Source organism: Cyprinodon tularosa, unplaced genomic scaffold, assembly GCF_016077235.1.
Source record: "Cyprinodon tularosa strain WSP-4 unplaced genomic scaffold, ASM1607723v1 ctg2, whole genome shotgun sequence".
In the NCBI taxonomy this organism is placed as follows: domain Eukaryota; kingdom Metazoa; phylum Chordata; class Actinopteri; order Cyprinodontiformes; family Cyprinodontidae; genus Cyprinodon; species Cyprinodon tularosa.
This window is the reverse complement of record NW_024038733.1, coordinates 857,259-869,907: the sequence shown is the minus strand read 5'-3', so window position 1 is coordinate 869,907 and position 12,649 is coordinate 857,259. Positions and strand designations below refer to the sequence as shown.

The 12,649-nt window shown below is 38.4% G+C and overlaps 1 protein-coding gene across 5 annotated transcripts in view; it reads left to right on the top strand.

The window, feature by feature from the left end:
• The window catches only part of pou2f2a (POU class 2 homeobox 2a), a 92,660-nt gene that overhangs the window by 29,616 nt on the left and 50,395 nt on the right, over positions 1-12,649 (top strand). For 3 of the 5 annotated variants that reach the window (XM_038284441.1, XM_038284440.1, XM_038284444.1), the window contains exon 1: positions 4,249-5,579. The exons of 1 other annotated variant lie outside the window; for it this stretch is intronic. In XM_038284441.1, coding sequence (XP_038140369.1) covers positions 5,480-5,579 — 100 coding nt within the window. In that variant the 5' untranslated portion in view covers positions 4,249-5,479. Of the gene's footprint in view, positions 1-4,248; positions 5,580-12,649 lie in introns of those variants that run through there. One more of the 5 variants, XM_038284445.1, reaches the window with a different exon arrangement.

Below are 12,649 nucleotides of genomic sequence, written 5' to 3'. Positions count from 1 at the left end.
TTTTTACAATCACAAACCATTTATGTTGGTACTTGAACAGATGCCTCAGCATCAATCTTAATAGAAAATATCAAGTGATGATTTTTTTAATGCTAAGAATAATGGTGAATAATAATGAATTGTTTAAAAATTCAAGCAACTGAAAGCAAAAATAAACTGAGTATTAGCTAAATGACCAACACCCATTCACTTAGTATGATTCAGTCTCTGAATAGATGTAAATACATTGATTAGACTTTTTTCTGGCTTACTTGATGACTCATCTCTGGACAAAACAGCTTTTTAATGCATATTTAGTCAAGTAAGTAAAAGGGAGGTCTTTTTATCATCTTTGGTTACAATCGCACATAGAAATATTTCATTTATTCATTGATAAGTTGCAGCAATGGTATGCAGGGAATGTGACTGCAAAGCAGTATAAATAATCCAATAAGATTAAACTCTGGCTGTTCACTCAGATTATTAATTTGTCTCTTTATAATTGCAACTAAAAATTTCTGTTATATCCACTTTTAAATAAAGCTACACTGCAAAAAATATAAATCTCAATAAGTTATTTTTTCTTAAAATAAGTGTGTTTTTCCTTGATTTGAGGAGATAAGTAAGACACTTTGCCAATGGAACAAGACAATTTCCTTTTAAAATAAGAAAAAAATATTTTATCGTCTTATTTCAAGTAAATATTATCTAACTATCTTATTTTAAGAGTGAAAATACTCATTCCATTGGCAAATCATCTTATTTACCTGCTCAAATTAAGGCTAAATATACTTAATTTAAGCCATTTTTTACTTATTTCTGGATTGTTTTTGCAGTGTAGATTTAGGAATTTAAAATCCTTTCAAATTTTAAGTTCGACAAACTTTGTTGTAGGATATATGGATTCATTATAACCTTGAGTGAAAATATCACTTTCTCACACTTTCAGGTAAATGTGCAATCATGTAAGCATAAATAAAAAAAATTGATAAATTTACTGTAATGTGTTTATTTACTTGTGCTTAAAATAATAATAATAATATAAAATATTGGGAAATTACTGCAACATGTCAATTATTATCTGTGTTCTATAAAAAAACATTATCTTTGACATTCAAATAGTTTTTTTTATTTAGTTAGGATATTTACAAAATAAACACCGGCTATATTTAGCAGTTAGTAATTTTCCGTGTTAAAACTTTTTTGATGTGTTAAAAAAAATGCAATATAAGCTGATCATAGATTGTTAATTAGTAAGGCTATCAACCCCTGTAGCCTTGCCAAAAATGTTAACAAATCGGGGTGCATGCATTTAGCTGAGGTTTAAGCAGATTTAAATTCCTGGACATTTTTTATACCCGAATAAAAATTTGTTTCAAATAGTCCAACTATAGTTTTAAAACAGCATTACAGTGATGAGTGGCTGTTGTTTTGTTTAAATACCACTACTGTAAATTATTTGAATGAGTTACTGTATGTCTTCCTTTTTTTTCAAAAAGAATAGAGTAAAATAGTATCAGCCAGTTGACAAACGTTACATAGTAACAGGTGGAGGAGGGGCAGCGCATGGTTACTCTATGTTCGAGGCATCCAGAGAAAACACCAGTCTTTTTAATGCTTTTACTGTATTAATCAGCAGAGATAAAGAACATATTGATGGTTTCAAAGTGTGATTTGAATTTTTTATTTGATGTACAGGAGCCAAAAGAGGTGCGAATGCGCTGCGAATATGCAAGTATGCAGCAAACACAATTACTACAAAGAAGAGTATGTAAGATAAAAGTTAGACTTTCAAATAAAATAAAAATACACAAACACACACAAGAAATACAAAGGAAAATAGTGCAATGGGAAATGTGGTATTCAGAGAAAATAGAGAGCATCAAAGTGGAGATGTGCTGCAAACACAAAAAGGATGCTAGTCAAACACACTAAACCTATGCAAGGGGAAAATGCTGCAAGCAGGGAATTGGCTTAGGAAAGTTGGAAGAGTTGTAAACCACCATTAAGGGGAGACGATCATCAACCCCTACAACTGATAGACATTACCCTGTAAATCAATGACCAGTCAATAAGCAAAATGATAAACGGGAAGTTGGAGAGAGGAATAAAAAGGTTCTTTTTCACTTTAATTTTTTTTACACAGTCTTTCTGAGTATTCCCTTTATGCCAAAAGTCTAGCCCCATTTGAGTTTGTGACATCTCCCCCTAGTGGTCTGGAGCACTTCAGTTATTCAGAGCCAGTTTGCAGCTTTTCTTCCAATGAAGATATTTTTACTACCGGTACTTGCAACATTTGTATATATCATATTTCTTGTTTGAGTGTTAGCATGATTTGTGTGTTTTCATCTGATTTCGTATTTGCAATATTATTTCCCTCTGCTTCTCTCTATTTTCTGTGAATGCAACATTGACCTTTTTGTAGCTGCATGTGTTTAAATTTCAGACCAATATTAGAGTACATTACCGCACAGTTTGAAACCAAGACCCAAAAGAACTATTATACCCATCCTCTGAGAACGAAAAGTACATTTTGTTATTAATGTTTAATCAGAACAATCCTTAAGCCTACACGGTGATAGTTCATTAACCAGTCATGTTTCATAACCCCATTTCATACCAATCCTTTACCATTTTGTCCTTTTCTCATTAAATTGATTTCATGAATAAAACAATTCAAACCCATGAACTGTAACACTAGTGCCTTTTGACCCACATTGAATACTAGCAGGGATCTGATTGGAAGCCATTTGTTGCCCTCTGGTGCTTGGAAGCATCACAATATATACGTATTTTAGGGAATACTAAAACTGAGCAGCTAAATTTATGTCTAAATTTGCCATATAAAAAGTTATCTCTGCTTAATAAAGAGTTAAGCTAAAAAAAACACATTCATTTGTTTCTTTAATTATACCAACATATTACGAATTAATGTAATATGATGAATTACAACAGTCTATTGTTTTTGTAGTTAGGTATTTGATGTTCTGCTATAAATCCTGTCATTCAGGACATGGTAGAACCAAAGGATGTTTAAATACAAGGAAACTAGACTTGGTGACTGTTGGTGAAGATCTTTCGAAATGTGTAAAAGTCTTCAGCTGGAGAACTGAAGTTCAGTTGCCTTGTTCTTAAACTTTTCTTAAATTCACTTATGGTGACAAATTATCATAAAAGTGACAAGCAGAGGACATGAATGCCATCTCCCTATTGACTGCACATTAAAAATCTATTTTTTTTTTTTTTTCAGAATTTCCTTTTTTATAGGCTTGAAAACAGCTGGCTACATTCTGTTGTTTGATTTTGCTGTTCATTTATTTGTGCTCATAGTTTTTAGGTACATCCTTGTCATGTTTAACTTCTTAGTTTTTATGTTCTTACTAATTAAGAGTTGTTTCTCTTACTTCTTCTTAAATATTTCCAGTGGGCTCCTAGAATCAGTGTTTCTGTTAATTAGTCTCCCTCCATGCACCCTCCTTCTCTCTCACAGCTGCTCCTCATTCCATGAGATTAGCTCTTCTGATTTCCCTGCCATTCCTCCTACATTCTCTAAGAAATAATCTCCTATCTTCTCATTTCTCTCTGTTGGATTCTTCAGTTACTATTCCTGTTGCATTTCATTATTATAGAGAAGTGACAGAGAGGAACTGGATGTTTTTATTGTTATATTAAACGTCTCAATTCAGACTCACTGACTTCATTTATTCCTGTAATTGGGGTCCAAGTATATCTGAACATGATGCAGTTGAAATATAAGCTATTTATTTTAATCTTAAACTCATGCCTCCCCCCACTCCACTGCCCCTACCACCTTTTAATGCTTCCCTGGGTAACAGCAAAATGGTGAAAATGACCAGCAGCAGGTTGTGACTCCCAACATTTTCATTCATCAGAAGTCAAGTGTTTTGGTAGGCCCTCTATTGGCTGCAGCAGCCTTAGTTTGATGGTGCTTTGGGTCGGTTCTGGACAACAGTGATGCCATAAATTCATTATGAGCAAGCCATATATCCTGACAGATATTAGCTGTGCAGGTGCTTCTTATTGGGACTTTTATCCCTTCCCAAGGAGTCCAAACAGTAATGCACTGATCACCGCTGGCATCATTATAGTCGGTATTATTAAGAGGAGGAGGAGGGGGGGTGATGGTGGCGGTGCACAAAAATCAATACAGGATACCTTTTGCAGCGGTAGTGAAAACGAGAGAGAGGTGGAAGGGAGGAGGAGGGAGGGATTGAAGGAGGGAGGGAGGGATGGGGGTGGTGATGTGTGAGTTGTAGCGCCTGAATGTTGCGGCCAGCCTGGTGGCAGATCGCTACAATCCTGGAGGGGAGCCGGGTCGAGTGAGCTATCTGGGGGTTCCCATATTATTACAGGAGGGGGACAAAAAGAAACAGACACAAATTTGAAAGAAATAGAGAAAGAGAGACTTAAAAACAAAAACAAAAAAACAGAGACACACAGACGGATGGACGGAGATATAGGCAAGTGTTCCGATAAGACGCGGCACCATCGGATATTAGTATAGCGACGCCGTCTTGTGTTTATTTTATCATAATTTTTTCCCATTATTTATTTCTTTTATTCATTGAAGCTGTCCGATTTGAACGTTTATTTATTTAGATGTTTATTTATTTATCCATCGATTGATTGCGTTTTAATTACTGGCTTGTGACAGAGAGCGAAGGAGGAGGAGCGTCGGTGCCATGCGCGCTCGCTGCCGTCTTCTCTGACTGTTTGTTTGTATGTTTCCCCATTTTATTTACAACTTGTATTCATTTATTTGTTATTAGATTTAAGAACCAAGTTGTGTTGAATGCACGATCCGATGCGTTGTGCGTACTGGATGAATGTAGACGACTAATGAGCAGCTGAACAGCAGATATATAGGCTATACTAGAGCCTCCATTTAAAATGCACACATCTGGATAATTTAGCTTTTTTTCTAGCAGTCTTTATCTAATATCCTGGGGTGGTTTTAAGCTGCAAAAGCGAATACCAAAGAGGGGACTCCATAAGAATAGGCTCAGCGACTGTTCTCATGCATTCCTACAGAATCTGCAGAGAAATAAGAGTATAAAATAAACTATATGTTTACTAAAGGAGAAAGCTTTAACAATGAGAAGGTAGAGGGAAGAAGCGCATCAGTGTTTATTCTAAGCTTTATTTCTAGCAGAACTTTTCTTGAAGCTCCTCTATCATCCGTCTGCGTGTTGCTTACTCAAGGGACCATCCTATGTTTCTATGAGTAGAAATATAAATATGCTCTATGCACATTTAGGGTACAGCAAAACTCTAATGCATCACACGTGTACATAAAAAGTGCGCAACTGAGGCTACATGTGCACACACCTAACGGCGAATGTTGTGAGCTCTACAAACCAAATATTGCCCCAAAGCTGTCTGTCAGAAAAGAGCCAGAAGCATCTGAGGAGGACAAGGCTTGTCAACCAGCTTGTGTCAGATTATTTGCATCCAAAGGAAAGGCAGGAGGAAGAAGATCATGTTTGTTCCCTTGCCGGTGCCGTTCGTCTTTCAGAGAGCTACCCCTGACCTCAGCGCCTGGCGTCTCAAGTCCCCTCTGGCTCTCCGCTCCAACTCCGGTAAGACAGTTTTTTTAATTTTTTATTTACGTTGATATATATATATATATATATATATATATATATATATATATATATATATATATATATATATATATATATATTTATTATTGTTTATATCCTTCTTCTTATCCTCCGTGTGTTATACACATCCTCCATGTCGGCCAGCCTTGCAGACCCGCCCCGATGCGCTTGCAGAGCTGGTGGAGCCGTCGGCGCGCGCACACCCACTTTACACACGCACTTCCCCCGGTCTCCTCTTTCTTTAAAGCCAGATTCCTGTGCATCTTTTGTTTGATAAAAATCCTCCTTTTTGCTGTCCGGTCCGATGCGCCGCTGTTTCATACACCCCCCCCAGCGTCCGTGGTGCGGTTTCCTCTCCGCCTCTATGCGCTCCTTTCTCCGGGTTTTCTGGGCTCCAGCCTCCGCTCTCCGTCCTTCCCCTCTCCTCCGCTGCCTGCGCCTGAGCCTGAGCCTCCGACTCTCCCCAACTAGACTCTCGGCAGGCAGGGAATATTCATGCCAACTTATTGATCCTGCGGAGATCGATTCCGGGGCCGGTGGAAGAAGTGAGAGGGGGAGACAGAAGGAGAGAGCAAGGTGCACGGAGAAGTGCAACCATACTAAGAGAGAAGAGAATTACACCTCTTTATTCCTTTATTTGCTAAATCACATGCATGTGCTTCATTTACAGTGGCTGATTGCAGAATTGTATTTTATTATGTTTGCAAAGGCGCGCCTGAAATCCTCCCATCTTGGCAAACATCATCACTTCATCACTTGGAGTGACTGACTGCGTCTCTTTCTGTCCCATATGGCTTGGCTGCTGCGCGGTTGGTAGCGGATGGAGTGCGGAGTCAGGGGGGAGATGGGGGGAGAGAAGCCGTGGCGCCGTCTGCGTTTCATCTGCGCTCATGTGGAAGAAAGGGGGACGCATGGAGGGAGCATCCGGAGCGGGCTCAGTTTTTAAGTTGCTTCTGTCAGAGGGCTGTAAGCTCAGTCCAAACCGCCTGCTCTATTTTCCCGGCATGCAACAGCTGCCTCATTGTCCCCCTGTTTGTTGGCGATTAAGAACCTCAATAGTTTAACCAAATGGTATAATGGCACAGTAGTTGGCGAAGTCATGTGCATATGTGGATATGAACCTGCTTGCACATATTTTATGCAGGTTTTCTGCAAGAGTTAAACCATTAAAAGGTTGATTTATCTATAAGAAAAATACATAAAGTTACTACACTCATAGTGTCATATTCCAAGCACTTATTTCAAGCAATGCTGATGATTATGACTTACTGAAATGGCTCCTCTCCAACGTGAGGTTCTCAAGCATATTTATGGAAAGTTGAGTGGAAGGAAAAAAGGAAACACTATTATTCATCCATGCATTTTCTGTCACACTTTATCACTACTGGGGCGTGAGGGGTGCTGGTGCCTATTTCCAGCTGTCTACGGGTGAGAAAATACTAAAGCAATATGAATATGTTTGAGAGTTTAAGGGAGATACACAAAAAGTGGCGTCATAGGTTCAAAAGGCACCATGCACTGATGGTGCAGGACTGGAACTGTCTTCTTCCTTGTATGAGCCACTCGGAGACGTCAACTTATGTGGTCTGGGGAGGAAAAGGGGACTTGACTGTTGCTTAGTGCTCTAAAAATAAACTTAACATGTCATTTGGAAATCATGGTCCCAGAGTACGGGGAGAAGTGGAGATTCACAGAATCCAAGTTTCTTGAGGTAAGAGATGATGTGAGGTGTCCTGTCCTCTGCTTGTTGTGGTGCATGTGTTTTATCAAGTCCACAGTCAATGCAACTGTCTGATGGGGAAGTTTAGAGCCCTTCGGGCTTCTCTCTTCTTACAAGTCTTATAGAAATAACAAATGAATTTCTTGCAGGGAAGATACCCTGGAGTATTTGATAGTGTTATTTTTTTTTTACTGTATTGTTGGCGATGTTAAATTCTGTTACACGGTAAAATAAATACAATTAAAATAATGACACTTTAAAGCTGGCAGTTCTGGAATTTTAAGGAGGTATTTGTTTATTTTATTACAATATTTAATTCACTGCATTTTTCCTTTTTTCAATTGCTGTAAATGTAATTTAGGGTATTCTTTGCAAACCAAAAGGGGCCCAGCTAGAAAAGTTTGAGAAACCCTGAACTTCAAGGTAATCCCAAAGTCACTCCTGAAGTGTGGCTACATAAACACAGAAATCAGGACCAGTTATTTTTCCATTCCTTATGGAACAATTAACTTCTACTGAAAAATGTACAAAATTCTCTCCAACTAAGTAAAGAAAGGAACTTATAAAAACTCAGCAACAGATATAGGGTCACCTGGATCAGTTTATTTAAATGATTAATTCTCCCAATTATTTAGTTCAACTATATTCTACAGGCAATAAGCATGGCTTTAAGATCATAATGAGCTTTTTAGCTAATTTGAGGAGAAATAGAAGGCAGACGTTTCTGTAGAGCTAAATGGATGTAATTCTTCCTGTTTGACGTATTCAGACACTAAATGAACTTGCTTGATAATAGTACCCTGCTGTATGTCTCCAGTACCTGCATGAAACAGACGACAAAAAGCCTAAAATATTTTCCAATCAGACAAAATATCTATGAAAAACTTTACATTTAAGTTCATTTTAAACTCTTACAATGATTTTTTTTTTATTTGTCTTTAGTTGTTTTCTTTTTTTTTACCAGATATGTTCTGGGTCCATTTCACAAAGTAGGTTTACTGAAAACTTTTCTAAACCTGAAATATAGAAAACTCAGAGTTTTTCCGTTTCACAAAGAGAGTTTCCTCAACATCTGTTTCAGTCACCGTAGTAACATTCTCTCAATTTAGAGTTGCAGATTTGAATCTGAGTTTTTTTTTTAAACCTACTTCTAGAAACGGGCCCCTGGTCTGAATGTAGTTCACATGTCATTGATAATGCATCCCCTCTAAAATATATTTTCCCATGTAAATCATCTTTGACTTCTGCTTGACCATTTGGCCCATGCAATCTTACTGGAGGTGTTAGCAAGTGTTGGAATAGCTGCTAGCTTCAGCTTCTGTTACCAAATAATGATCCCAGAACTTAATTTCAGATATCCTGAACCTCAATTTCCCAGTAACGCTTTTCCAAATCTGCTTTGCCATGTTTGCTTTTGAATAAAGCCAGCTTTACCTCCCTGTAAAGGCAGAGACAATGGACAAATGATGGAAATAAAGAGAGAAAAGGAGCATACCGGGATGGGAATGACTTTTTAACCTGCCATTCCTCCGGAGACATACCCAAAAGGGGGATGGGACAGATGTTGGGCATAGGCTGAGGCAAAGGAACCCAGGGGGAGGAGTTTGAGTTGAAAAATGGCAAATGTTTAAATAAGAAGTGTAAGAGGAGAAAATTGAGTAAAAATAAGTTAGATGACATAGTGAAAAACGAGGAGGGTGAGGAAAAACTCAGTTTGAGCTCAAGAGATGAGGCTAAACCACAGATGAGCCATAATGTTGCACCCTCCCAGGCCGCGGCCTTGCATCTGAATAAGCAGACAAACGGATTGGGGTGTATGCGCAGGCAGCGGTGCTCCTTGGATGAGGGCGATGACAGTGATTCACAATGCTATGCTGATTTTATTCTGCTTAGATAAAGCAGAACTCTGAAATGTCCTTCTTGAGAATTGCAGGGTTGTTCACTGCAAGGGTGTTTGGTCGATTCACAAATCCGTGAATGACACAAAATTATGAATACAAGAACAGGCTGAAAGTGAGGATGTGTTGGAGCAAAGAAACAGTGATACAACAGAAAAATCGGACACTTAAAAGATGCGCATTTAGCTATTATTGGTGAGAGTTTTATGATTTTTTTTTATCTTTAATGCTTGCTTTCAAAGCCATCACTGCGAAATTGTAATATATTTCATCATATTACAACAGACTTTATATGTAAAGTTGTGCATAAGAAAAAGAAAAAAAGAGATCTATGTGTCTCTTATATAAAAACAAAACAAATCAAATGTGTGGTATTCATATGCATTTAGCCCCTTTTACCTGAAAACCCCAAAAAGTGAGACCATCCACCTCAGATATTGCCTAGTTAGTAGAGTCCATTCGTGGAGGTTTGTAGAAGAACATTGGAATCATGAAGACACAGGAACACAGCGTACAGGTCAGGATGGACACATATTAGATGAGAGGAAGATTGATTAAGCCATATGCAGGCTAATAAACGTGAAGCTTTAGAGGCTGAAAAACATTTGAGACTGAAGAGGAGGTTCCTCTTCCTACAGGTCAGCTACAATGCAATAGTTTACGTCAAAACATTCTTAGGTGTTAAAATGGCCTAGTTAAAGTACAGACTAAAATTGGGAATGTGCTGCTTGAAAATTGGTGTCTGAGGTTGCCTAGTCCTACTGAGGTTAAGCTTTTTGCAAAGAGGAAATGTAAAAAAAAAAGGTTCAGGCTCTAGATGCTGCAATGAGAATAGTACTGTAAAGTGTTGCTTCAGAGGGGCTGGATACGATATAGGCCATGCATTTCAGATTATCCATTGTAATGAAATAATGTATTCCTTTTCTTACACTGTGGAGTTATGCATCGATACAATTTCACCAAAGTATTTTGAGGTAGCAAAAGAAAAAGAAAAGCTTCAAGTGGACATGAAGGCACACAGATTTCCCATGTAGTCACTGGGCTTTTGACTTGATCTCTCAGTTAACTTGTCTCTTTGACTGGTGGCAGCTACTTGACTCCTCCGCGTCAGAGCTTTGTGTGAGGTCAGAGGTCACAGAGGCAGTGTTAGACTCAGCCCCACCTGACCCTTCTCGCCCGCCCCCCCCTGTGTGTTCATTCTCTTTTATGTTACAACAGGCCTCAAGCACTCATGCACAACCCCTGTGGGGGCTCTCCACACACAAAGCACATGAACACACACACACACATCATCATGAAACAGACAAGCCTTCACATACAGTACCATAAAACAAGCGTGTTAGACCCTTTTCCACCTGGATAGAGAGCTGCTGTAACCCATCCAAGTTTTGTTCTATTTTTAATGGCACCATGTCTGTGAAAGGTACAGGTCAGTGGCATCGCTGTGTGAACTACCTGTGTGTACGTAGTAAAGTGGTTTGAAGAGGCATCAGCATTAACCGGCGTATGAAAGTTTAATGGGACATAGAGGAGAAACCGCCGAGTTACCCGCACAGCGTTTGGCTTGGTGGGATGTGATATGATGGGACATCAAGGAGGCAGAAAACTGCATTTTTTCCTCAAGTAGACACTCACACACATACACAGAGATTCAGTTCATCTTCACTATGCGCTTTCTGTCACACAACATTAACCAGCGCTTCCTGCAAGTCTGACTCTTTCTCACACATTCGGGCGATTACACTTAGAAAGGCTTCAAATTTCAGATTTCAAATTCTTATTTTTTTTGTTGCTGTTTCTCTTTCACTGCTGGTATCAAGCAGTGATATTTGAAGGGATTGCTGCTACTAAGACTAATCTATTTGCAGGTTTGTAAAGTAGATCTTGATAAAAGAAAGATTCTGTTAACTGATACTGAGTTACAGTTTTCTTCTAGTCTAAAGTGTGAAGAATTTAAAGTTGCTCTGTTGTAAAATCAACAAATCATCAAGTGTTTTTTTGTGCTCTAGACATATACACTCCACATTTTCTAAAAATATAAATTTTCCATGGATATTTCTTTAATCTTTTGTAATGCCCCTGAGCTGTACTTCCAAAAGCTTTTCAAAGGTTTTGGAAACTTTTTCTCTTTAACACCCAAACAACCTTACTCAGATCATTAATCTACTCATAAAAGATTATGTTTTTTACACTTCCAAAGATCTGTCAGTCGGGTTTTTCAAGATACTGAATCTGTAATTTTATCATTTTTAAATGCTGCAAAACAAAAACAAAAATGGCTGCAGATTCTTTGAATGCAGCAGTACACATTAATCTACAGAAAGATGGGGGAATTAAAGTAGATTAAACATTAAGGCATCAATAACGAACTTAAACCTTGTCTAAAAACACAAGCTGCTGATCACAGTAGATTTCCTCAAAAAATGATTGGATCTCTTAATTTAATTCATTTAAAGATTGGGAAACAAAGCAATATTTCAGTATGTCAATATGTGGCAGATTGATTGAAGGAACATCTCCACTCACTTGTAGCTCATTATGCTTGCTCTACTTAAAAAAACAAATATATTTTCTTGCTACAAGGCATAAGAACATGCATGCATCTACTCTGAGTCTGTGTGAAGAGGGAAAAAGTGTGCACAAGTATGAACACGTGTGCAAAACCTGTGTGTGCAGGTATAGATTGGTTTGTGAAAGGGGAGCGTGCAAGTCGCAGTGTTAACATGATTGCAAATGACAAAATGTCAACCTGGGTTTGTTAGCAACATAATGGGGAATCAATAGACACGAGAAAGATGTCAATACTACATGCTTTATTGCATTAAGCTACCTCTCTCCTCCTCTGTGACTCTCTCCCTTCCCCTCTCTCTCTACTCTTCTTTTCCTATTTCTTTCCCACTCTCTGCTCTCTGTCACAACCCGAACCCCTCTCACTCCCTCTGCTCTGCTCCGTTCTGCTCTCCCTGTGGTAGTAGAATTAGATTGCTGTTTATGAGGCAGCTGCAGAGTCCTGAATGTAGCACACTGATGTCAAGGTGCTTCAGCAGCTAATGGGCTATCAGTTGGTCTATATCAGTTTGACAATGTGACAAGACCCAAAGAAGGCAGGCGGGGTTTATGTTTAGTAGATGTTTGTGACTCAGGCATGAAAGTCAGAATCAGATTTACTTCTAAAATCAGTGTGTTGCATTACGGGCATGTAATCATACCCTCACAATAATTACAGTGACTTTACACTCCTAAGATACACAATGTGAACTAAGCCTGTTACTTGGTTTTTAGACAAATCCACATAGGTTCTGTCTGCTAGTGTATAATGACACCATTAGTAAAGATGTCTTATTTGTGTCACATCACAGATAATCCTATTAAATGTTTAGCTCTTATGGATTTGCACAGGTGTTCACATGCAGCAGAAGGCTTTAAAT